Raw genomic sequence first — 27530 nt, 5'->3', positions numbered from 1 at the left:
ATGTCTGGCTATGACAGGATGCTACGGACACTGGGAGGAAATCTCATGGAGTTTATTGAAAACCTGGATGCCCTCCACAGTTACCTGGCACTCTCTTATCAGGTAAGGCCACTTGAGTCTGGTCTTGGCTGCCCAAGAGGAAGCAAATACTGTGGCAGTCCTGGGCCAGCTCCTGCCTCCCCCTACGGAGGTGCAGTTGTAGGAGAACCCTCCCACCTGCAGAATCCTTGGTACCTGGTATTGGTGGGCCCGGGAGTTCTTTTCGGAAGAGAATGAAAAAGAAACACCTGCTGGCCACTTTTATAAACTGGCTCACAAAAACCGAAGGGATGGCCTTTTCAGATAGTGTGTGGTGTTGATTTGGAAGTAAATCCTGGAGACTGATTACAATTGGAACAAAGGCTGGAAAACAGTCAGGTTTCAGTGCATTTGCAAAAGCTCTCCTAAGGTTTCCTGGCCAGGATGGAGCTGATAAATTGCATATGCAGCCAGATTCATGTTATTCATGTATCAGAAGGGAAGATTTGACAGGGGTAAGAGCCAGAATCAGAAACCATCCAACTCTAATTAACCCATGGGTGACCGACTGAGGTGTTAGGAAACTAATTTCCCTACCGGGATATGCCCTCCTGGAGTTCTTTCCTTGGGTTTCTTGTTTGTAGAGATCACTAGAAATTCAAACATCTATTTTCTCTTTTATTTTTTAGACAAGAAAAGGTGAAAGAGCATTTATATATATCATAATAATAGTTTATTACTTTAGAGAAAATAGTTTAATTTTAGGGCCTTTATACTTCACCGAGATCTTCCTTCACCATTTCTATACTGGTGTTCATATCCACCCTTTCGGGGTTGTCATGGGGACAAAATGGGATTGTGGATGTTAAAAAGCCTCAGCAACCCTTACACTCCCCATAGACGATACATGGGAAAAGTATTATTTTCTCCATTTTTCGTATAAGGAATCAGAGGCTTGGAAGCCTTAACTGACTTCAATTACGAGTCATGCATAGTTGGGCATGAATAGCCAGGCCTGTCCTATTGTTATCATGTGAACTACTCAAGGGTAGAGGGCGTGGAAAGAGCCCTGCTTATGGGGTCAGATGGGCCCACGAGGCTGTCCCACTGGCTCTACAACTTAACAGCTGTGCGATTCTGGCAAGTTAGTTGCCGTCTCTGAATCTCAATGTATTTTATTTAATAATATTTATTGGGTGACCAATATTTACTGAGTGAGAGTATGTATCAAGCACTTTTTAAGGTATTGGACACAAACAGAGACAAAAAGAAATAAGTAGGGAAAAAAAATAACCTGCCTCATAGCAATATGTGGATTACGAGAGATAAGATGTAAAAGTCTCTAGCATTGTAATCAGTCCAGAAAAATCAGCTTTCCATAAATAAATAATAACTCCATTCCTTCCCCTTTCTTTTCTCTCTGTTCAACATGGCCAGTTTAGTAACTACGATAATTTGCATGACAACTTCCTTTCAATTTCTTAGCTAAAGCACAACAATCAGGATATAAAGAAATATAGTTAGGCCCTTTTAATATTTTTTATAATACATATATTTTTTATTCTATGATCTTTCTTTCTTTGCTTTTTTATAATTTCAATTTTTTGAAAAAGACTCAGAGGGTACATACGCAGGCTTTTTACATGGGTATATGGCATGATGCTGAGGTTTGGGTATGATTCATCCTGACACCCAGGTAGTGAGCATAGTACCCAATCGACCCCCATCCCCTCCTCCCTCCTCTAGTAGTCCCCGGTGTCTGTTGTTGCCATCTCTATGTTCATGTGTATTCAATGTTTAGCTCTCACTTATAAGTGATGCTACAGAAGCAATAGAATAGAACTTCTCTGGTGGTATTTGAGGACATTTTGCATATAATGAGATAAATAAAATATTTAAATATTATAATATACAAGTTGGAAGAAGATACATGCAATGATACCTAACAGCTATATAGTGCTTTATTCTGGGCAAGGTATTATAGATTGTCTCTTCAGGCAAAAATAACAAATTAAGATAATGTTCACTTTTTTTGTGTCTGTCTAATAATTTGGCAGTGCCTTTGAGGCATACATTTCTGGTTATAACTGAGCCTTTAATCTTCTTATGCTTTAGCTAACCTTTATTGAGTGCTAATTATGAAGCAGGTGTTGGGCTAAGTAATGTGTCAACATTGACTTATCTTCCTGATGCCATTAGAGTTGGCAGTCTTATTTTTCCTATTATGCAGATGAGAAAACTGAGGTCCAGAAAGGTCAAGTAACTGTCCCCAAATCACCCAGGCATGGTGGCTGAGCTGGATCCAAACCCACACATGTCAAATATCACACGGCTTTAGGTGTACAGCCTTATTTCTGGGCTTTCTATTATGTTCTGCAATGTTACCTAACAGCTATACAGTGCTTTATTCTGGGCAAAGTAGTATAGATTGTCTCTTTAGGAAAATTTTTTTTTATTCTGTTATTCTTTGCCCTGATTCTCCACTTTTAAAAAGCCCTATTTGAAGCAAGAAATAAAAGTATAAGAAATGAAAGTATAAAAGTACAAGAAATAACTGTATTATTTAGAGATTTAGTGACATTGACCAGAAGAACTAAAAGCACAAACTTTTGGAAGTGTCTCTGGGCAGGGGCTAAGGAGTGAGGGGCATGAAACAGGATCACGTGGACTTTCTTTCAGGCCTCTGTATTCTGTTACTTTATTTTCACTATGTAGGATTTGGATATAATTTTTAAATTAACTGTTAATTTCCTATTTTATTGATGCTTTTTATATGTGCTGCCTCAACTACTCTTTACATTTTGTCAAGATGTAAACACACATACATACAAATAAATATATATACTTTCTCTAGGTACACACTTTTGGAATTATAAAAAAAAAATAGTATTTGAGGGCTGGGCATGGTGGCTAATGCCTGTAATCTTAGCACTTTTGGAAGCCGAGGTGGACAAGATCATTTGAGCCTAGGAGTTTGAGACCAGCCTGGGCAATGCAGCAAAGCCCCCATCTCCACAAAAAAAAAAAAAAAAAAAAAAAAAAAAAAAAAGTAGCTGGGCATGGTGGTGGCATGCCTATAATCCCAGCTACTCAGAAGCCTGAGGTGGAAAGATCACTTGAGCCTAGGCAGCAGAGGCTGCAGTGAGCCGTGATCGTGCCACTGCATTCCAGCCTGGGCAACAGGGTGTGATCCTATCTCAAAAAAAAAAAAAAAAAGATAAAAAAGTATTTGGGGGAAAAAAAGAAACCCATTTTAACTAACAACCTTTCACCATGGAAGACGACCAAGATCTTGGAAGGAACCCATCTCCTTCACCTATTCCCTCATGGCCAAAAGCTGTGTGTCCAGGGTACTGAACTGTCTACTAACTAGCTAGAGACTCCCCCAGGCAAAGTCTCTATTCTTCTTTCCTGGTATACATCTCATTTACTGTGAAATGATACGTACTTGAATGTCAACATTTCTGGAGAAAGGGGATCTCTTCTGATGTATCCTTGAAGGTTCTACTTTTTTTTTTTTGAGATCGCTCTGTCTGTCACCCAGGCTGGAGTGCAGTGGCGCCATCTCGGCTCACGGCAACCTCCGCCTCCTGGGTTCAAGCGATTCTCCTGCCTCAGCCTCCCGAGTAGCTGGGACTACAGGCATGTGCCACCATGCCCGGCTAATTTTTTCATATTTTTAGTAGACGGGGTTTCACCGTGTTAGCCAGGATGGTCTCGATCTCCTGACCTCGTGATCTGCCTGCCTCGGCCTCTCTGAGACTGGGATTACAGGCACGAGCCCACCGCGCCCGGCGGAAGGTTCTACTTTCTAAATGTTCAAATTGACATCACAGATGACATTATCCTTTCAGAACAAGAAATGATTTAATTCTACTTGCAAATTATCTGATTCCCTGATGTGTTGGAAAGTGAAGATGCCCATGGTCACTTGGTCACAGGCCAAGTGTGGTGGAAACTCACTAAGGCTTCCTGTTACCAGCAGACAGCTGCTTTTGGAATATGGGTGGAAACAGCATGGCACGGTGCAAAGGCTCATTTGGGAATCAAATGTTGTTCTACCATTAACCTAGGTTTACCTTCCCTGAGCCTCAGTTTCTTCCTCTTAACATGGAACTACTACTTGACATATAGGGTTGTTTAAAGTATAGTAGGTATAGTATAAAATTCCTGACATACAGGAGCAGAAACACTGGGAATTTTTATGTGATTGGAGAGAGGGTTCGGATATAGTGCCGTAGGATGTAATGGATAAACACTATTGTTTCACAAAGCCTCAAAAGCATAATTTACACAATTTGTGTCCACTGGGGAAAATGTGTGTCTTTTAATTAGGAGATGCATGCACCATCGTTTCGTGTGGAGAGAGGAGCAGATGGGAAAATGTTTCTCCATTACTACTCAGATAGAAGTGGTCTGTGCCATATTGTACCAGGTATGGAAATGGCTTAGCTGACTGCAGAGCTATGGAGCTTCTGAAGTGAGGAAAGTTTCCCCACAGATTCTCCAGGATGGCTAATAGCCGGCTACGGGTAAGAAGTTAAAACTCTCTTAGAATGTGTGACTTCATATCATCTTGACCACTGCTCCCAAAGTCCTTGAGCTTTTAAAATGTTTCCAAAATTCCACAAAAATGAATAATTTGTATTTTTCTTTCAACATTTTAAATTATACAGGTTTTTACATAGCTGTGATAATTCTGCATATATTATTTTGTATCAACTCTTTATTTGCATTTAGCATTGTAGTAAAAGCATGTTTCCACATAATCTTTAAAACCACATATTAAATGGCTGAATGATATTCCATATTGTAATTATCTGAACTAATCTCCTATTATTAAATTTTCCATTGATACTAATCTTTTGCTTTTGTAAACAATGCTATCATGAACATCTTCATGCATGCTTTCCATATATATATATATATATATATATATATATATATGTGTGTGTGTGTGTGTGTGTGTGTGTGTGTTTTTTTTTGAGATGGAGTCTCGCTCTGTCCCCCCAGGCTGGAGTGTAGTGGAGTGATCTCGGTTCACTGCAAGCTCCACCTCCTGGGTTCACACCATTCTCCTGCCTCAGCCTCCCGAGTAGCTGGGACTACAGGCACCCGCCACCGTGCCTGGCTGATTTTTTGTATTTTTAGTAGAGATGGGGTTTCGCTGTATTAGCCAGGATGGTCTCGATCCCCTGACCTCATGATCCACCCGCCTCGGCCTCCCAAAGTGCTGGGATTACAAGCATGAGCCACCGTGCCCGGCGCTTTCCCTGTATTTTGTATATAACCCTGGGATAGTGCCCAGAGGAACACTTTTAAAAACTTGATCCTTAAATCTTTTACAACTGAATTTTGCTTACATTATCTCTAGGTTTATTTGATTGTTTAATGAGTTAAATGCCTACCTGAAATAACAAACAAATGAATAGATGCCAAACTAGAAATTAAAGTGGCATGGATATATTTGGTATCCAAACATGTATAACTTCAGTCTCTGCATATTTTTATTTAATTGGTTGTTGCTGATGTCTGATTTAAAGCAGGGCCTGGGCTTGGTGAACTTCAGAATATTCACCAGAAGTTTTACAATTTGATTATTTTATGATTTTTGCTAATAAAATTGCCTTCGGCCATCCCTCAACAATAGGTGTCCTTCTGCTGCAGGTATCATTGAGGCTGTGGCCAAAGACTTCTCTGACATTGAGGTAACCATGGACATTCTTGACATGAATGAAGAAGTGGAGAGGACAGGGAAGAAGGAGCATGTTGTGTTTCTGAAGGCTTATAGGAAGAAGAGAAAGGCAAAGTCAAAAAGGCTACAAGACAGTCAGGGCATCGAGAGAGACCAAGAGGTACTGGGTTTGCTATGCCTTTAGAAAGAACAGTTGCACTTAAGTAGAGCTATCAGTCTTGGAAAAATCTATGCAAAGGTCTATTCAAAGGTCCAGAATCAACTGGACCTTTGAATTTTTTGTTTTTGTTTTTTACATTTTCCTTTAAGTTCTGGGTTACATGTTTTGAACGTGCAGGTTTATTACATAGGTACGTATGTGTCATGATGGTTTGCTGCACCTATCAACCCGTCATCTAGGTTTTAAGCCCCACATGCATTAGGTATTTGTCCTAATGCTCTCCCTCTCCTTGTCCCCCATCCTCTGACAGGCCTCAATGTGTGATTCTCCTCTCCCTGTGTCCATGTGTTCTCATTGTTCAACTCCCACTTATGAGTGTCTACAGCTATACCACCCTGAACATGACTGATCTTGGAAGCTAAGCAAGGTTGGTCCTGGTTAGTGCTTGGATGGGAGACTGACTGGACCTTCTAATAGTGGAATTAGGGCAGAGCTTCTCAATTTTGACACAACTGACATTTTGAACCAGATAATTCTTTGGTGTTGATGGTGTGTCTTTTACATTATAGTGTCCTTAGCAGCATCCCTGGTCTTTTCCTACTAGTAGAACCTCATCCCTTCATTTGTGGCACACACACACAAAAAAAGACAGAAAGAAAGAAAAAGAAACGTCTGCTGGCATTGCCAAGTGTCCGCATAGTGGGGGTAATGGATAAAATCATTCCCAGTTGAGGATTGCTGGGTTAAGGTTAAGTGGATATATACTGGGAAGCATTCTGGAATGTACCTGAGCCTGGAAAATTGTTCACCTATAAGAATAACCATATGAAGGATTTGAAATTTGAACTTGATGGCTTTTTTTTCAATCCTCCTCAAATAAATTGATCTTTCCAGTCTTCAGAGCCCACTTCTGCAGCTGGAACCATTCATAGGTCCTGAGTCAACTCAAGACCCTGTACTTGGCCACCTCAGTTGCACCTGGTAGGGTGACCATTACATTACATTAGGTGAATAATGTACTGTTCACCTAACGTACATTAGGTGAACAGCTCTCCATGACCATAGCTTGTGAAAATACTCAGATTAGGATTAGTCTGTGATTCCTTAGAGTATTTTCAAAGTCCACCTCAGAGTCTGTTCACTGCAGAATCTTCAACCACAGGAAGAAATGTTCGTGCATGATTTTCTTGCCAGACAGCATCTTAGTTCCGTCTTGAGATTTTCTAAAAAGTTGTGGCTTTCTTTGATAGAGAAACAGTATGAGGACTAATTTGATTTTAAAATATCGGAAACACTAAAATCTTGGTAGAATTGATCTTATAAGCCCTCATGCTGTTCCTCTGGCCATGGCACAGTTCCTTAGTTAAAGGTGGACCCCATCACAGCAAATGGGGTTTGTGCTTCTCCAGTCATGTGACCTGGTGCCTATCTCCCTGCCATCTGCAGGCCCTCCAGGCAGCTTTCCTCAGGATGAAGGAGAAATATTTGAATGTTTCTGCTTGTCCTGTGAAAAAACACCACTGGGATGTTGTGAGAAGCATAGTCATGTTTGGAAAAGGTAAGCGAGTGGTTCTCCCAAGCTCAGCTCTGAGATCAGAAAGACTGCCTGATTCTCAGGAGTAGCTGCCAGTGTACACTGACGGGGCCAAGCCCTCTGTGATTATCATGGCACTAGTTTCCGCAACACTTGGATTTGGCGGCCATGGTTTTTAACTTTAAAATGCCAGACTCTAATTGTCCTTCCATTGCCTCTCATTATTTGTGCTGGGTCACATGGAGACATCGTCTCTCCTGTCCTAAGAAAAAGTTTTTGGAGACACAATTGGAATCACTCCCAACAGGTGATAGATGGAGAGAAGGAAGATGAGCACTGATGTGCCATCAGGAACAATGAATTTTCCACAGCTCCTCTTCTGCAGTCACGCCTTCTCCATTTGGACACATTTCGGGACTGGAGATCTGTGGATAACAACCCTAGTCACCCAGCAAGGCCACTAGATCAAGAGCCAAGAAAGCAAGTTTCTGGCTCTGTGCCTAAGGAGCTGTGTGACCCTGGACAAGAGTCTCCATCTTCTCATTTGCAAAATGCAGGCATTAGGCTTGCTAAGGTAGCCCCGTGGGCACTGAGCCGGTCTAACGATTAGCACCTAACGCCTGAGTCTGAATAAGGGCTCTGATCCACTGGGAGAAGGGAGTTAGGGTGCTCTGTGTCACAGCTCAATGGGCCAGGTGACACGCATCTGGGAGAAGGTCTGCAGGGCTCAAAGAGCTGCATTTTGCGTCCTTCAAGCCATGGCAAGTGAGTCAAACATGCAATTGACATCCTTTGTCTAGGAGATTTTCATATCAAAAAGGCTCCATTTCGAATCTCTACCCCCTGCCAAATAGGACTGTTGGTTAAATTTTCACGTGCCACCCAAAACTGTCAGTCTAAAAAGCTCCATGGCAAATGTCCCTGATGCTGGGCCCGGAGCACACGCTCTGCTCTGCTGGCTCATTGTCTGGCTGTCACCATTTCAATGCCGACTCTGTGTTCATGGCGAGACGTACTCAATTGGCCCAGAAACTCTTCAGCGGCAGGCAGAAACTTGGCAGGGGGCAGAAGGGCTTCTCAACCTGGTAGCAAGTTTTCTGTTTGTTTTAATTTGGAAGAAGAATTGCCGTGGCCATCTGGAGATGCTGAGGGAGCCCATGCAAAAGAAGTAGGATTGCACTTTGCTTGTGAAACACTTAAGATACTATCCCTATCCTGAGCTCTGCTCTGTGCAAGGGTGGCGGCAGGAGCTGCTTCTCATCAGCACTTTCTCTATGTCCAGGGCATCTCGTGAATGCCTTTGAGCCCATTTATCCTGAGAGACTCTGGATTGAAGAGAAGACATTCTGCAATGCTTTTCCTTTCCACATTGTATTTGATGAATCAGTAAGAGACTCTTCCCTAAATAGTTTGGGACTGGGGCTAAGCCAGGGAAGTGAGCATGATTTATAGTCCTTCATGAACAGTGGAGATTTTCAAGTCCCTGAGAAATCCCCAGGACTTGGGAGACTAGGCTCTACCCTGGCAGGACTATTGATTTCCTTTTCGTATTGTGGTATCCTCCAGAATCCAGAATGCAGGAGCTTCTTGATAGGGGAGAAAGGGAGGTTTGAACTAGTAAAAGCATGGGAAAGTTTACCATTAGAAAAAAGGGGAAAAGGAAGTGACACTAAAATTCACTACATAAACAGACAGCAGAACACAATCAGTAGCAATGATAGGGTGGAATTCTACCCGTGAATTCTTCCCATCCTTGTGGCCACCAGGTATGTCTCCATCCCACCCAGCTTCACATTCTGCATCTTGAACATGGGGAAAGGGTCATGCCAACTCAAGCCACTGCTCTGTGAGAGTTGTGAGCATAACTATTTAAGTTTGATTGTTAATCCATTTCCATGGATAAAATATATGTCAACTGAATTGATTAGGAACTCATTAAAAGGACACCTATTTTACTTCCTCCTTCTGTGTGTTCACTGGTGATAGCAATGAAAGGCATCTCCCCACCTCCCTGATGAATTTCTTCATCCAGACCTGGGTAATAGATCCAATGGTATAGAATTTGCTAGTTTCTTCATTAGCAAATGATAGAGAGAGAGAGAGAGAGAGAGAGAGAGAGAGAGAGTTGTCTCAGAGCTAGGGAGGAACTATTAGCCCAATAGAGAGCTGTAACCTCATTTCTCTTTAGTCAGAAATAAGCCTCTGAGCACTCTCATACTATTCTTTTCTCTTTCAGACATTAGCACAGATTTGATTGTTTCAAAAAAAATTATTACTTCCATGATGTTGATTCCATTACTGATCCCCTTTCCCGACAGTGAGCCACAGAACATGGCTAGAACGTTATTTCCAAGGGGAAGTTTATGGGGAGGGGGGTCGCCTTCTATTCCTGTCTTATATCTGTCTTCTGTGGATAGCTACAGGTAAAGCAAGCTGGAGTGATCATTCAGAAGTTACGTGCCAGGACTCCAAACCCAGAAGATTCAACTGGATGAGTATTTCTCCATCATTCATCCTCAAGTTACCTTCAACATTTTCAGCATCTGCAAATTTATCAACAGTCAATTTGTCCTGAAGACACGAAGAGAAATGATGCCTGTAGCATGGTAAAGTCAGACCACACTCAAATTTCGAGGTAATCACTCACTCCTTTCCTGTTGCTCCCTGCCTGTTTGAGAGATTGATCAGAAAGGGAAGACGCAAAGTTTTCCAATTTCCTAAAAAGTGGGATAGGGGCTACGTTGAGAACACATTTTCTTTTTTCTGACCTTTCCACTTGACTTGATCTGTAAAGAATGTATTTTATTTCCTCAACCATCTCTGGTTTAGACGTAAACTATATATGTAATATAGTTACATACATAATTATAAAATTATATACATTATGTAATTACAAAATTCTGATGTTACCAAAATTTTCAGAATGCATGAGGTATTACTGGTACTAAATTAATGTCTGTATTTTATGTAGTAACATGATCATCTAATTCACTGTCAGTAGGGCACACATTTTGTTTTTAATTGAGCAAAATTTACATAACAAAATTTACCATTTTAATAATTTTTAAATGTACAATTCATTGACATTAAGCACATTCACATGTTGTACTACCTTCACTACCATCTATCTCCAGAACTTTTTTCATATTGTGCAAAACTGAAACTCTACCTATTAAGCAATAACTCATTTGTCCTTCCTCAATTCCCTGGCAACCAGCATTCTACCTTCTGTTCCTATGAATTTGACAAGTCTAGATACCTCATATAAGTGGAATAATACAGTACCTGTCCTTTTGTGACTGGCCTATTTCAATTAGCATAATGTCTTTAAAGTTCATCCATAATGTAGCATGTGTCCGAACTTCCTGCCTTTTTAAGGCTGAATAATATTCCATTGTATGAATATACAACATTTTCTGTATCCATTCACCCATCAATGGACACTTGGGTTTCTTCCACAACTTTGCTATTGTGAATAATATTACTACTATAAGGGTGGGTGTGTGAATGTCTCTTTGAGTCCCTGCCATCATTTATTTGGAATATATATCCAAAAGTGGCATTGCTGGATTTTGTGGTAATTCTATTTTTAATTTATTAAAATCAGGAACTTCCATACTGATTTTCATAGTGGCTGCTCTATGTTACATTCCCATCAAAATGGATGAGTGTTCCAATTTCTCCACATCCTCATGAACACTTATTGTCTGCTTTTTAAAAAATAGTAGCCATCTTAATGGGTGTGAAGTGGTATCTCATTGTGCTTTCGATTTGCATTTCTCTAATGATTATTGATATTGGGCATCTTTAATGGCCATTTCTACTTATTCTTCAGAAAAATGTCTATTCAAGTCTTCTGTCCATTTTTAATTGGGTTGTTTGCTTTTGCGGTTGAGTTGTAGGAATTTCTTATACATTCTGAATATTAACCTCTTATCAGATATATAATCTGCAAATATATTCTGTGTGTTACCTTTTCACTGTTGGTTGTGTCCTTTGATGCACAAAAGATTTTAATTTTGGTGAAATCCAATTTATCTATTTTCTCTTTTGTTGCTAGTGATTTTGATGTCATATCCAAGAAATTGTTGCCAAATCTGATGTTATGAAACTTTTCTTCTATGTTTTCTTTAAGAGTTTTATAGTTTTAGCTCTTACATTTAGGTCTTTGATTCATTTTGAGCAAATTTTTGTATATGCCATGAAAGGGCACACATTTTGAGCTATCTTTCTATTAGAGGGATGATTAGGTATTCCAGGGATAAGCACAGGCAGAGCTGGGGGGATGTCTGACGGGAGAATGACATGTTCTGGGAGCCTGAGTGAGATGTAGAGTGGAGTGATGGGAGAGGAGGCTGGCAAGATGAGGACTTGAACTCTATCCTGCAGCTGGAAACATGTTGAAGTGTCTGCCATTATCAGATTTGATTTTAGAATGATCACTCTGGAGGTGTGTGAAGGATGGGTCAGAGTGTAGAGAAAATGGATCCTGGGAGGCCAGACAGAGGCTGCTTCTGGAGTGCAGGAAAGAAGCTCTAAGGGGCTGAACTCCGGCAGTGGCACTGGGGTGGCAGTTGGAGGATAGACTCATGAGATAATTAAGACAGGACTTGGTGACCTGATGTGAGGGGTGGAAGAGAATCGTTGGGATAATTATTAGCTTCCTTGCTTGGGTAACTGGGTGATGAAGGTGCAATTAACTGAAAAAAAGACATGATATAATGTCTTGAGGCAGGGATTTTTGTCAGTTTGAGTTACTGCTGTATTCCCAATGCTTAAAACGGTATGCCTGGCTCATCGTAGGGACTAACTACATATGTAATGAAAGAACTAATAGAAAGAGAAGATTTGTGGAGGGGATTGAAGATGAGTTCAGTTCAGATATCCATGAACAAGACACCTGATAGCGAGAACAGAAGAAAAATAAAAACACTGTTCATGGAGTTATTAATTGTCACAATCATCCTAGAGGGTATTTTGGCAATATGTATCAAAAGCCTTAAAAATGAGCATGTTCTTTGTCTAAGTAACCCGTGTCTAAGAATACATCTTTTAACAAACTAACTAGCCATGATTATACACAAAGACTGCCTCAAGCTTATTCATCACAATGTTGTTTATACAATGATAAGCTAGATATAATATAATCAATACTAACTTATTATTTAATAGTATGAGCAAGGTAACCAGCAAAAATTAAGATGCATATCTATATTTAATACTATGAAAGAATATGTTATATATTTTAAGTGAAAAATTCAGATTATGAAAAGAAGATGCCATGTACATCTTTTTTGTAAAACAAAGATGTACTACAAAATATTAACAGTAATTATCCATGTGGTGTGATTGTGGGTGATTTTTACTATTTTCTTTCGCTTTTTTTTGTTTTCTGCAATGAATGTGTACTGCTTTTACAATAACAACAAACATATCTATTTTTAAAGAAATACACATATTGAGTTCAGGAAGCAAGGTTTCTCTGGAAATTCAGGTTCAGTCAGCATGGTGTAGGATGCAGCTGTGTGATGCTAAACAAGAATACCAAGACAGAACCCTCAGGAACACTAGCGTTTAAGGAATGAGATTAAAATAATGTAAATAAAATTCAAAGAATTAGGGGACATCTCAGAGAGAAAGCAGTGCAGAGAAGTCCTAGGAAGTGAGATTTCAGGAAGGAGGGTCTGGTTAACATCATCAAACAGCAGAAGGGCTGAGTAAAGAAAAATCCAAGAAACTTGTGTTGGTATCAGTAGCATGGAGGCCCTTGATAGATGGGAGCCACTTCAATGGAGGCAATGGACAGAGCTGCTGGGGAAAGAGGGGAGATGAATAAGGTCTCATGGACTTTGGGTAAAAGAGAAGGAGCGTGACTGTGCAGTGACTAGAAGCACACAGTGTGGGAGATGATTGGTTGTCCAGCGAGCTCGTCTCAGCCCCTACTGGTGACATACAATATTGTTGCATTTCTCTCCATGATGGCAAGGCCAGATGATCTGGATGGAGTCCATGCAGTACATGGTGTACCTGTGCTCTCTGAAGCTCCGCAGCCTGTACGAGCTGGAAGACTCAATATGCATCTTTCTGACATCGACCCGATGACACCACCAGGGATCTCATCCTCCTGAACCAGCAGCGGCTGGCTAAGATAGAGTTGTCCAACCAGCTGGAAATGAAGAAGAAGGAAGAGCTACGGGTCCTCTCCAAGCATTTGGCCACTGAAAAGAACAAAACAGAGACCTTGCTTTATGCCATGCTGCCCAAACATGTGGCCAACCAGTTGAGGGAGGGCAAAAAGGTGTCTGCAGGTAAGACACCCTCTCCTGCACGGGGACCTCTGAGCAGAAGGTGGTATGTCTTAGTGGTCAAGGCCACAGGTTTTGAAGCCAGACAGAAGTGGTTTTGAATTCTGGTTCTGTCACTTGTAAGTGACATGATCTTGGGATAATTACTCCACCTGTATATTCTCAGCTTTGTTCTCTCTACATTGATAATAATAAAAATAATACATGAGTAAAACATGAATTATATAAAAATGGTTGTCAACTACATACACATTAGGTTCTCTAAGAATGCAAGGATGTACCCTGAGACTGGCCTCATTACTCAGTGACAATGAGTAGGGTTCTTAACTGTAACTAAAAATAATACACTCGCACACCGGTTAAATCACAGCGTTCCTCTGAGGATCATTCTGGGACAGTATACTATTTATGGAGGCAGGGATGCCGTGTTTACCCTGAACTCACTTTCCATTTGTCACGGGACTGTGTTCATTCACCAGACATGCCTGGTGAACTTACTCTGTGCTAGGGTGCTGTTCCAGATCTGGGGCCACAGAGGAGTTTACAGACTTGTGAGTTTGATAGATATATGCAGAATAAATTAATGGATGTAGAAATGACCAATGGAAAAGAAATTAATCTGCATTAAGGAGAAATTATTGTGCCAGGATCCGTGTTAGACATTTTACATGTGCTGTTTCATTAAATTTTCTCAACATTTCTATGAGGGAGGTATTGCCCATGCCATAATGCTGAGCAAATTGACATTCAGCACAGCTGATAAGTGAAAGAGCTGGAAAGTAACTGTGTTAAGGCCATCTAACTTCAAAATCCATACTCTTTCCATCACATAAGGTGCTATGGCAACACGGGGACAAGGAAATTAATAATAAAGATATGTCAGGAGAGAAAGAGATAGGGTGGCCAGTTGGGGTTGTGGAGGTACCTCTCAAAAGTGTGTGACACTTGAGTTGGGCCTTGAGGCTGAATTTCAGCAAGCAAAGAGGAAAAAGGCATTTCCGGAGAATGGGCTACTAAGAGCAAAGGTGCAAATAAATACCATGGGGCATGTTCCCAGAGCATGGGGTATGTGGAAAAGTGGGGTCTGGTGAGGCTGAGTGGGTAGGGTGAGGTTCAGGTGATGCAGTGATTAATCTGGACTGTTAAGGAAAAGGAAATTGTCTTTTATTTTGTAGGCAGTGAGAATTCATTGAAGTTTCTTCTCTTATTATGGAAGTGACATGATGAGTTTTATAAATTCAATTTGGGCTGCAGTGTAGTGAATGCGTGAGGTGGGGCTGAAAGCCCGTAAGGGTGCAGCTGATTGATGGTAGAGGCCTGAACTAGGGCAGCCTGAGGAAGAATCAGCAGGATTTCCCCACTGACCAGATGGGGAAGGTAAGACAGAGGGGGCAGGCATGGGTCTGAGGCTTCTTGCATGGAAAAATGGGATGATTTATCGTAAGGCAGGGCCAGAAAGAAGAGCAGGGTTGGGGGAGAATGATAAGGTCTATTTTAGAACCACTGAGCTGGAGATGTCTGTGGGATACTCCACATAGGATGATCAGAGGTAGGAATCTTAGTGAGAGCTCAAGGGAACATTGTGGCATGGAGCTATACATCTGGGAGTTATTGCAATGTGGGCAGGGTTAATCATAGACTCTGTGAATGGTGGATAAGATCACCTAGAGGACAGGAAGTGAGAAGACAGTGGAGTATTACTGTTCAGGGAACATCTAGTACTTAAGAAGGGTGAGAAGCCAAGGAAAGATATAAAACAAGGAGATCAGAAAGCTAGGAGGAATATGAAGAGAGGATGATAGGCCAGAAGCCAAGGAGAAGAGAAAGTTCCACGAAGAGGGAATTACAACTAGAGGCTTAACTAACAAAGTAGGCACCCGGCTGTGTTCAAGGAGTCATTGATTCACCCACTTAATATTTATTGAGCATCTACTATGTGCCAGGCCCTGCTTTAGGAGCTTGGGATACAGCAGAGATCTAAACTGACAGTCTTCCATCTCATGGAGCTTTGTATTCTAATGCAGAGGTAGACAAAAACCAAATAAACCATTCCATACAAAATATCGGGCCAGGCGCAGTGGTTCACGCCTGTAATCCCAGCACTTTGGGAGGCTGGGCTGGCGGATTGCCTCAGCTGAGGAGTTTGAGACCAAGCTGGGCAACATGGTGAAATCCTGTCTCTACTAAAAATACAAAAAATTAGCCGGGCATGGCAGTGTGTGCCTGTAGGACAGCCCAGCTACTTGGGAGGCTGAGGCAGGAGATTTGCTTGAACCCAAGAGGCAGAGGTTGCAGTGAGCCGAGATCGTGCCACTGCACTCTAGCCTGGATGACAGAGCGAGACTCTGTCTCAAATAAAATATATATATATATATATATATATACACATACACACACACACACACACACACACATACACACACACATATATATACATAACGTCACATGTGTATGGAGTGGGTGGAAGGCAATCAAGCTAAGAGGATAGCCAGTCTAGGGGCTATTTTATACAGGGTGGTCAAGAGAATTCTCACTGAGTTGGTTACATTTGAAATGTGAGTAACAGGCCCTGTAGATATTTGAGAAAACTGTCAGGCAGAGGAAACACCTCTTTTTTTAGGTGTAGAAGCCCGAAGGCAGGAGGCACTTGGCATGTTGGAGAAACCCCATGAGGCCAGTGTGGTCAGAGTGGAGGGAGCCGGAAGGACATAGGGTCAGAGAGGTGGCAGGGACAGAGGTGGGGTGTCTCCTCTGTAGGCCATGGTCAGGCCTGGGTTGCATTGGGTTGCACTCTCAGTGTGATGGAATCATGAAAGATTGGAGATTGAAGAATGAGAGATCTGACTTAAACAGGGCATCTGGTTGCTATGTGGAAGTTAGCATGAATGGGGGCCAAGGTGGAATCAGGGGCATGACTTACAAACAAGTGTTAAGGACAAGGTAGCTTCCCTGCCATACAAAGACGGGGAGCTACCACTTCACAGGGACCAGTCTCTGTCGGCCCTGTCCCCATGTCTCCTGTAGCTCAGGCTCTGCTTGGTCCACTTACTAGGGACCCTTTCTGTCCTCCCACAGCACTGGTTGCATCTTACTAGAAGCATTTGTTCACTTTTCTGTCTCCTTCATTCGACTGCGGGCTCCTTGGGGGCGAGGGCCTGGTCTGCTTGCCCCCTGTGATATGATTCTCCTAGTGTGACTAGCTTGCAGCGAGCACTCAGTAAACGTTTGCTGAGTGATGCTGAATGGGAAATGGTGTCTGGCTCCTTTTCCCACAAGCCACAGGCAGGTTTGATTCTCAAAGGGCCTCTGAATCCAGAATTCATGAACTTCTTAGTCTATCTCCTTGGTTCTCACTGATACCTGGTTTCTGTTGTAGGAGAATTTAAAAGCTGCACGATTCTTTTCAGCGATGTGGTGACATTTACTGACATCCGTGCTGCCTGTGAACCTATACACATAGTGAACATGCTGAACTCCATGTACTCCAAGTTTGACAGATTCACCAGCGTGCGCGCAGTCTATGAAGTCGGCGTCTGTGCAGTGTGGGGTGTTACACAGTGTGCTCACGCAGGGCAAGTGCTGGATTCTAAGTCTTCCTTTACCTCTGTCTTCACCGGTCTGGGGTTTGGTGCGGATGAGTGTGGGCTCAGAATAAGAGCTGAAAGGGAATGGGAAGTATTTTAGGAATTCTAGTTTTTAGGAATTCTTTTTACAATACTCAGTGCTAAGATGGCACTCTGGTGCCCTTGAAGGGCAAACACTGTTGCCCTAGAGCATCGTTCTCCTACTCCTAAATTCAGCAGAAAGTCGAATCCAAACAATGTGTTATCTCATATATAGCATCACATGACTACCCCAGGACCTTCCTCTTCTCTGGAATTTGTTTCCACCCAAAGCAGAAAGGCCTTTTGGCTCTTTTATGGTTGTTTCCTGAGTCCTTTTCCTTCTCACTTCCTCCCTCATGCTCCTCATACCCTTAGCAAAGAATCCATCACCAGCTTTAATATAGTCCCTTTGTCAATATATGCAAAATGAAAAAAAGCATAGCGACATGTTTAGTGCATGAAGGAAACCCTCTGAATACCTATTTTTTTTTTTTCCTGACAGGTAGAAACAATAGGAGATGCATATATGGTGGTAGAAGGAGTACCAGTGCCTACTGGAAGCCATGCTCAAAGAGTGGCTAATTTTGCCTTGGGGATGAGAATTTCTGCAAAGGAAGTGATGAATCCTGTTACTGGAGAACCCATCCAGGTAGAGGGCGACTGAGTACTTGGCTTAATGCCAAACATCTCACACACAAAAGTAAACTTCTGCTTATGTGCTTAGGTGATTACTGGGTAAGTTGCTGTCATTAAAATGGATAATGTATCCCAGTCCTTTTCTTCTCTTGCATATGTTCCTAATAGAGATATTCCTAAGGCTACTATAGTCTCAACTTTTCTCGAATTTCAGAGGAGGCTGTAGTGCTCAAGGTTTTCCTACAATTGACTGTAAGCTTCCTTTGTCAGTAATTTAGGACAGTGCTGAGCAGTTCTTCCTATTTATCTAGCAGGGCTCAATCCATCTTAAAACCCAGCTCATTTATAATTCCTGCTTTTTTGTTCAAGCATTTCAACAAGTGGTTCAGGTTTACTGAGCAGCCAACTTTTCCTGCTTATGAAATTGTGTCTCCAACATGCCATCTGACAGGTTCAGAACTCAGACTGAGGTGTGAAGCTGCCTGCAGTCAGCAGGCCAGGCACCGTGATGCCATAAGATATTCAGAATGGCTTTCCTTCCACCACGTGGCCACTAGCGAGACATCTGCTCGCCTTTCTCACAGAAAAGTATGTTTCCAAGTCTGGAAGTTTGTTCACACTCTAAAAGTTGAACAGTTTTGGAGATGAAAAATGAATGTCCTCCTCCGCTGGCTCAGCAGATCCTAATGCTCCTGGGATGGCTGAGAGTGGCGTCCGTCTGCCTTTGATTTCTAGATCCTTCTCTTGCTAATATCAGAAATTCAAAATAAACGAGTCAATTCAAAATAAAGCCAATTATAAGATGGACTATGATTTTTCCACATTATAACCTTTTTACAGGAGAGTCTGAAAATGTGCTGCACTTACTCTGACCAGTGCAGTGCAGCTCATGGCTACAGCATTGAGCAGTGCAGCTCATGGCTACAGCATTCATTGTAGTCTTCTAAGTAGAAGCTGGCCTTAGATAGTCACAAGAACAAGACAGCTGCCATAATGACTCATTGTAAACACTGTGTGCATCAGTGGAATAAAAATCCAATGTAATAAATAAAAAATCAGGATGGGAGGTAATGAGGGAAGAGATATAAGAACATTAGATAAGAGATAAATGTTTCAGTTAAGGGACCCTTGTATAAGTCACTGGTGAAAAAATAAAAATAAAAATGGAAAGTGTAGTGTGTGTGTGCACGTGTGTGTGTGTGCGTGTGTGCATGCACGTGTGTGTGTGCATGTGTGCATGCGCGTGTGTGCGTGCACGTGTGTGCGTGTGTGTGTGTGTGCGCACGTGTGTGTGTGTGTGCATGTGTGTATGAAAGGGGCATAGCACTAGAGATGAAAATAATGCTATACCAATAAGAATGAAATAGACAGTGAATTCTGGGAAACACTCAAGGTGGATTTACCAAGAAAAAAACAGGAAAAGATGTTAGCAATTCCAAGGTAAGAATATGGACATAATTAGGAGCATCATTAAATATCCACCAGAAAGAGCATATCATATGGGTTTATCCGAGGATGTAGGTGAAAGAACTGGAAACACTTTCTCTCTTAACAGAATTGTGCTGCCATTTCTACATTTTAAAAATTATTTTGCACTGAGATATCCTATTATTTTATTCATATAGCTTTAATATACATTTACTGAGATCTGTCCATGTATGAGACAGTATTACTAGGTGCCTTGAAGGGTTCAGAGAATCCTCTTTTTCTAGAGGAAGTTATAATTTTATTTCAAGGAGAAGAAAATCTAGCAAGTAAAAACAACAAGCAATCTGATTAGGATGTAGACAGCTGCAAGAGACTGTTGCTCCCATGCTAGTAGTTTTTAATTTTTAATTTTAATTTTTATTCCCCACCAGAAAGCAAAGGAATCAAAGTAAACTAAATTCCAGGTAGTAACAAACCCTTTCAAAGGGAAGACCCTCATAATTGCATTCAATCCTGGCAGGGCAGCAGAAGAAGTAATCTTGCAGAGGTGAGGGTAGGGATAAGCCCGTCTAAATTTTAGTGGGTTTTTAATGGTCACAGGGCTGAAACAACAGGTTACAATGCCAGAGAGCAGCAGACACAGAGTCTGGACCCATCTACCAACTCTTCCTCATAGGCCAAGTGTGGCGGGTTAGTCAGCCAAAGACTAGGACAGGAGAGGAGAGCTGAGAGAACTCCCGAGTCCCTGAGGTGTTTGGGGCCTTTCCCAAATGCAAAACGGTGGCCCATTAAAGGCTAATGTTAGAGTAAGATAACCGAGAGAAATCCAACTGAAGTACTCTTCATCTTCACCAAGTACACTACAATGACCTTTTGAAGTCTGAGGGCAAGGAGGAATGGCAGAGAAAATTTTCCCAAAGTGCAGAGAGCCAGGGTGGGACTGAAGAGCAAAGAGACTTCTGAGAATCTCACTGATGGACTGTACTGCAGAAGGAGATCTCCTACAACTCCAAAAGCTGGTGGATGGGCTGTACAGCACTCAAGGTCCTCAGAGCCTTGCTGGTGCTCAGATTCTAAGCTCTGCTGTACTGAAAGTTCTGATTCAGCCTTCATAATATTTGAAACCTGTGGTGCATGGAATCTACCATTATTTCCAGAAAAGCCCTGACCCAACTCAAATATGGATTAGATTACTCCCCATTCCAGCAGCCTAATTCTGAAGGGATGTAACATATTCTGGGGGATAAATGTTATCTACTTCAGTCTCTACTGTATTTTCACCCACAGTATGGATCATTCAATTAAATAATGAAAAATATGAGATGCAAGAAGAATCAAGAAAATGGTAATATAGTGGATAGCCAATAGAGAAAATAGTCAATAGAAGCAGGTCCAAAAATAGCCTAGATGTTGGAATTATCAGATAGAACCTTTAAAATAAGTCTGATAAATATTTTAAAGAGTCTAGAAGAGGCAAAACAAGTGTGAAGATATGGGAAATACACACATACTGTCTATATTTATATCTGTATCTATATCTAATAGAAAACTATCATCTCAGAAATCAGAAATAAAGAATTAATTTTATGGGCTTAACAAAGACTAGACACAATAGAGAAAAAAATCAGGGAATTTGAAGACAGAGAAATAGAAATCATCCTAACTGAAATTCAAAGAAGAAAACAGAGTGAAAAAGAGGAACAAGACTCTATATCTGTAGGACAATATCAAATGGACTCCTATATACGTAACTGAAATGCTAGAATGAGAACAGAGTGAGAATGGGTAAGAAGAAATATTTGAAGAGATAATAGTTAAGAATTTTTCAACATGAAGGATGTCAATGCACATATCCAGAGCTCAGCAAACCCAAGCAGAATAAATACAAAGACAACTGCTTCTAGTTAAAGTATACCAAAAACCCTACCCAGTGCACTAAGGCAAGAAGAAGAAATATAAGGCATTAAGTTTGGAAATGAATGAAGAAATAAAATTATCATTATTCACAGAACAAATAATGGTGCACCTAGAAAATCTTATACAAATTACAGGAAACTACAAGGTCTAATAAATGAGTTTAGCAAGGTCGTAGCATAAATACAGGAAAATTATTTAAATTTTTATATGCTAAGGACAAAAAAATTGAAAAATGAAATAAAAAGAAAATAAAATTATTTAAATTTCTAGGAATAAATCTAACAGATATACATGACCTCTATGCTTAAAACTACAAGATATTGCTTAGGGAAATTAAAGAAGACCTAATTAAATGGAGACATACACCATATTCATTGGAAAACTCAATATATTTAAGCTGTCTGTTTTCCCCAAATTGATGTATAGATTCAGCAGAATACCAAACAAAATCCCTGCAAGCTTCTTAGAAAATAGTCATAGGTTAATTTAAAAATTGATATGGAAGTGTAAAGAACCTAGACTAACCCGAACAATCTTAGAAAATAACAAAATTGGGGGATGTACACAACTAATTTTAAGACTTATTCTAAAGCAACAGTAAAAAAATACAGAGTTAGATTGGGAGAAGAGCAGAAAAAGAGACCACTGGAACAGCACAGAGTGTTCAGACATAGACTCAAGTTTAGTCCATTGATAAAAATCAAGTCATCAAACAATTGAGTGGGGAAGGCAACCTGTTTTTAAAAAAATGATTCTGGTACCACTGAATATCATATGGAAAGAAAAAATGTACCTCACTTCTACCTCACCCCATATACAAAAAGATCTTTTGATATGTATCACAAATCTAAACATAAAATCTAGGATCATAAAGCCTCTTGATGGAAATAAAGAATAGCATCATGACTTTGGGGCAAATGATTTTTTTTTTTTTTTTAGATAGGACACAGAAAGCACTCACCATGAAGGGGGAAAAAATGATAAATTTCATTGTTACAGGCTGAATTGTGTCCTACCCAAAATTCTTATTTTGAAACTCTAGTACTCAGTACCTCAGAACATGATTGTCTTTGGAGCTAGGGCCTTTACTGAGTAAAATGAGGCCTTAAGAGTGAGCCCTCATGCAATGTGCCTGATGTCCGTATAAAAAGATGAAATTTGGATATAAAGAGACACCAAGAATGCATGTGCACAGAGGAAGGACCATGTGAGGACACAGCAAAAAGGAGGACAATCTACAAGCCAAGCAGAGAGGCCTCAGGAGAAACCAACCCTGCCCACAGCTTGATCTTGGCCTTCCATGCTCCAGAATTGTGAGAAATAATTTCCATGGTTTAAGCTACACAATCTATGGTATTTTGCTATGGCAGCCTAAGCGGATGAATACATTCATCAAAATTAAAAAATTCTGCTTATTCAAGAAAATAAATACACAAACCCACAGACTGATAAAAATATTTGTAATACATACATATATGTATACAACTCATACACATTAACAATAAAAGACACACAGCTCAATTTTTATAACAGGCAAAAAATTGGACAGACTTTTTACAAAAGAAAATATGTGAAAGGCCAGTGTGTGTGTGACAATGTGCTTAACATCATTAGTCACCAATTTAACGCAAATTAAAACCACAGCGAGATATCATTTCACACCCTCGAGAAGACCAAATGATGGTGAAAATGGGAGCATCTGAAAGTGTTGCATCGCTGATAGAAATGTAAAACAGTAAAACAACTTTGGAGAATTGCTGGGTAGTTTTTTTGTTTTGTTAAAAAATAAAATTAAATATGTATCTACCTTGTGACTCAGAAATTCCACTTCTAGGTATTTACTTAAGAGAAAGGAAAACGTGTCTACAAAAATATCTGTACAGAAATGCTTATAGCAGCCTTAATTTTAATAGATTCAAACTGAAAAATAATCTAAATGCTCATGAAAAGGAGACTGGATAATGAATGTGGTGTATTCTTACAACAGAATACTATTCAGTGATAAAAATAATGAACTACTGATATGTAAGACAATATAGATGAATCTCAAAACATTATGTTGAGTAAATGAAACCAGATAAAAAGCAGTTTATACTATATGATTGTACATATGTGATGTTCTAGAACAGGCAAATCATTCTTTGGTAAAATAAACACAAAAGGCCGGGTGCAGTGGCTCATGCCTATTATCCCGGCACTTTGGGAGGCTGAGGCAGGTGGATCACCTGAGTTCAGGAGTTCGAGACCAGCCTGGCCAGCTGGCCAACATGGTGAAACCCCATCTCTAATAAAAACACAAAAATTAGCTGGGCGTGGTGGCGGGCACCTGTAATCTCAGCTACTCTGGAGGCTGAGGCAGGAGAATTGCTTGAACCCGGAAGGCGGAGTTTGCAGTGAGCTGAGATCGCGCCACTGCACTCCAGCCTGGGCAACAAGAGTGAAACTCCATCTCAAAAAAAAAAAAAAAAGAGAAAAAAGAAATGAGAATGTAGTCATCTCTGCTGAAGAAGATGGGGAGAGAGCTTAACTAGAAGGTGCACAAGATAATTTTGCGAGGTAATGGAACTAGTTTACATTTTATTTTGGCTGGTGGTTACAGGGATATAAGCACTTGTCAAAACTCAGGAAGCTAAACACTTTACTATCTGTTTTTGAAAAATTTTATGTAAATTGTATCTCAACTTACAAATCAAAGCAAGAGTATTAGATGGTCTCTTTTCAGTGATGCTCTCTCTGTACAGATCAGAGTGGGGATCCACACTGGATCAGTCTTAGCAGGTGTCGTAGGAGACAAGATGCCACAGTACTGCTTGTTTGGTGACACTGTGAACACAGCTTCTAGGATGGAAAGTCATGGGCTTCCCAATAAAGTGCACCTCAGCCCCACAGCCTACAGGTAGCCTTCCATTTATTCATGCCTTCCTTTGTCCCTCCCTCTTTCCAGAACTTATAGAGTGCCTAGCAGCCATGGGACAGGGTAGTGGAGGAAACTTGTGCTTTTTCTTCCATGTCTCAATGGCTTTCAGAAGATATTGTGGCAGACAATAAATTTTGTTGCGCTTCTAACTGTAACACAGTTTTTACTCTCAAGGAGCATGTAGTTTAGTTCAGAGAACAGCAAATTATTACCCCACAGACCAAATCTAGTCTGCTGCTCATTTTTGTAAATAAAGTTTTCTTGGAACACAGCCATGCGCTTTCATTTACATATTGTCTATGGCTGATGTCATGCTACAAAGGCAGAGTTGAATCACTGCAACAGAGACCATATGATGTACAAAGTCTAAAATATTTACTCTCTGGTCTTTTATATAAAAAGGGTGCTGACCTTTGGTCTAGCAGAAGAAAAAAGAAAAGTTGCAGTTAATTATTTTTAAAGTGAGAGGAGTACAATGATAAATATGTGCATAAAACTCTACAGTTTCTTGAGCACTTACAATAGGCCACATTCTATTCTAAATTCTTTCATATGTTAATTCATTTACAGTTGCAACAGCTCTGTGAAGATACATTATTATTATGTACATGAAAGAAAAGGCACAAAAAGGTTAATCATTTGCCTCAGGACCAGGTAGGCTAGGAAGGAGAATAGCCTACATGCAGCCCACGAAGTCAGGGTTCACAGTCCTCCCTTTAACTGCTGCACTCTTATCCCCAAGGGAGTCACAGAGGGTGCCATGAGAGCCCAGACAAGGGTGCTTTACCCAGTAATAAAAAAGGACTTCGGGAAGGAGATTCCTGAGCTGAATCTTGAAAAAGGAGTTCCAGAGTAAAATTTAGCCAAAATTGGGGTATTGGAAGTAAAAAGCAGGTACAGGCTCATATGTAGAAGAGGTGCAGAGAACTATAAACACCTGAGCTTTTCTGTATTGGAAAATATGAGACAGGAGTGATGAGAGCTGCACATGCCTTGCTGAAGGGCAAGGGCCCTATGCCATAGGTGAGGAAAAGCCCCCAAGGAGTGTGAGGTTGAAGACAGTGACAGGGTCAGGGTCCTATTTGACACTGACCACTCTAGAGACCCTGAAAGGACACATTTGAGGACCAAAAAATGAGATAGATGAGACCTGTTAGGAGTTTGATCTGAATCAGAACATTAGTGGTAGGAATATGGGGGAAAATAAAACCAGCTAAACTAGTTAGAAATGGGGGAGGAGAAGAAGGGAGGAGCCCGGGTCTCCATTCTGGGTGACTAGGGCTTGAATGGTGGCCCCGCCATCTGCAATGGGACAAATGAGAAGTATCCCAGATCACAGGGGCAGACAATGAGCTCAGGTTGGACACATTGGGTTCAAAGGAACTGTGGAACACTCAGCTAGAGGTACCACAAAATGGATGGATGAAGTTTGGAGTTGAGTTGTTCAAGATCCAGACTTGGAGTAAGCAACATATAGGTGGTAATTAAAGTCATGAGAGTTGATGGGATCAACCCAGGGAAGGATGCAGTATGCAAAGAACAGTGAGAAAAGAAAGGAATCCTGTGCAGAACCAACATTTAAGTGGCATAGAAGGAAGACGAGCCCAGGGAAGAGACAGGAGAACAAATAGTCAGAAAGGACCAGGAGAGTTCAGGGTGAGAAGCACTCTTGTGGATGACTGTAGGAAGGAGGAATTGAACAAAAATGTCAATTGTAGTAATAAGGACGGAAAAATACTCACTAGAGGTTTTGGGGACATTCTCAAAAGTCTTTGTAGTAGAATGGTGGGATAGACATTGGGCTGAAGAATAAAAAGAAGAGAAAATTTTATGGGATTAAAGCAGGTGAGAGGCTGTTTGTTTGCTTCTGTTTAGGATGGAAGAGACATAAGCACACCGAAAAGCAGAAGGAGAAAGGCAAATGGAGTGGGAGCTGAAGATAAGGGTGGGGTGGCCAATGGAGCAAGGCCCAGAGGTGGTGGGAAGGGGGCATGTGTGAGGAGCCCCTGGACAAGAAAGATACCTCATACTCAGAGATTGGGGGACAGGATGGTGTGGTCATGGGGTGAGAAGTCACAGGCTCTCACTTGTAATTAATGTAATTTTCTAGATGAATCAGGGCATAAAGTAGGAGGCACAGCCACCAGCATAAAAGTGAGGGGAGCAGATGCCAAATGGAGGCACATGAGGAGTGTGGTGAAGGTCTGAACTCTCTACCAACCTGGCCAAGGACAAGGGAAGGCTCAATGGACTGCCGAGGCAGGTGGTCATGAATTTGAATCCTCGTTGGTTTGAGTGGTTCTTTGGCTTTTCTCCAACATCACTTGGTGGCCAATAAATAAATAAACAGGAAAACATTTTGTAATTACTCTGTAGCTCTGTCTCTTTTCATGGTCCCTACCCTATAGTCCTCCTCTTCAGTTCCTCTACAGACAGAAATTATGGTGGAGAAAGCTTGGGTAGTTAGGATGAGCATAGTAGCAAGCGTGGGGCATATGGTGCACTTGGGGAAGATGGAAAGAAGAGTACTGATACCCAAGAGCCTTACGTGGCAGAACCATGAAAGGTGGTGTCCACACGTGCACTGACAGCATGGTGTGTAGAAACGTGAGAGATGCCCAGATGAGGGGTGAGCTGGAGGGAGGAAAATTGGTGGCAGGGTTTGGGAGGGTTCTGGTGGGTCCCTGTGCTCTCTTTCGGCCTGTGGCATCCTGTTCAGAATATCTCATCCTCACTTTCCCCACGGCCTCTGTCCCATTTCAGCAGGCTGATGTCTGGGATCCTCCCTCCTCTTCTGTTGTGTGTCCTGTGTCCTGGACTTTTCCTCTTGAGTAGCCCTTTGCATTGTAGCCAACTCTTAGTAGCCCTTTGCATTGTAGCCAACTCTTAGTCTGTAAAGATTGTTACAGACCCACAATCTTTGATGTCTGATGCATTTTTTTTTCTCTCTGTGCAGTGCCTTAAAAAATCAAGGGTTTGAAATCATTGAGAGGGGTGAAATCGAAGTGAAAGGTAAAGCGAAAATGACCACATACTTTTTGATCCAGAACTTGAATGCCACAGAGGACGAGATCATGGGGAGATCTAAAACCCCACTTGATCACAAGGGTAAGCAAAAAAGAGAAGCTTTGCCGTTAGTGTTGAGTAGTTTTTCCACTAACCACCTCAGATATGTTTAGTATCTGCAGGGTCAACACAGATGGTGTCCCTGCCCACCACCAAGCTCCAAGACTCAGTTCAACCATCTTGCCCTGAACACTCTTCTCTTGTATCCTGGTTATGATGATGTTCTTTGAGCTGGGCCGATAAATCCAG

The 27530-nt window shown here is 41.2% G+C and overlaps 1 protein-coding gene across 1 annotated transcript; it reads left to right on the top strand.

The window, feature by feature from the left end:
- On the top strand, positions 1-27498 carry LOC126940428 (guanylate cyclase soluble subunit beta-2-like). The gene is given in 15 exon segments (XM_050766312.1): positions 1-102; positions 4354-4453; positions 5686-5873; positions 7320-7431; positions 8690-8793; positions 9825-9860; positions 9862-10042; positions 13394-13471; positions 13474-13497; positions 13500-13715; positions 17089-17237; positions 17820-17966; positions 24040-24194; positions 27172-27323; positions 27404-27498. Coding segments are annotated over 15 exon segments (1839 nt in total).
- Positions 27499-27530: the final 32 nt, after the last annotated feature.

This window comes from Macaca thibetana, chromosome 17 (assembly GCF_024542745.1).
Source record: "Macaca thibetana thibetana isolate TM-01 chromosome 17, ASM2454274v1, whole genome shotgun sequence".
Classification (NCBI taxonomy): Eukaryota; Metazoa; Chordata; class Mammalia; order Primates; family Cercopithecidae; genus Macaca; species Macaca thibetana.
This window is presented reverse-complemented; position numbering and strand designations above follow the sequence as displayed.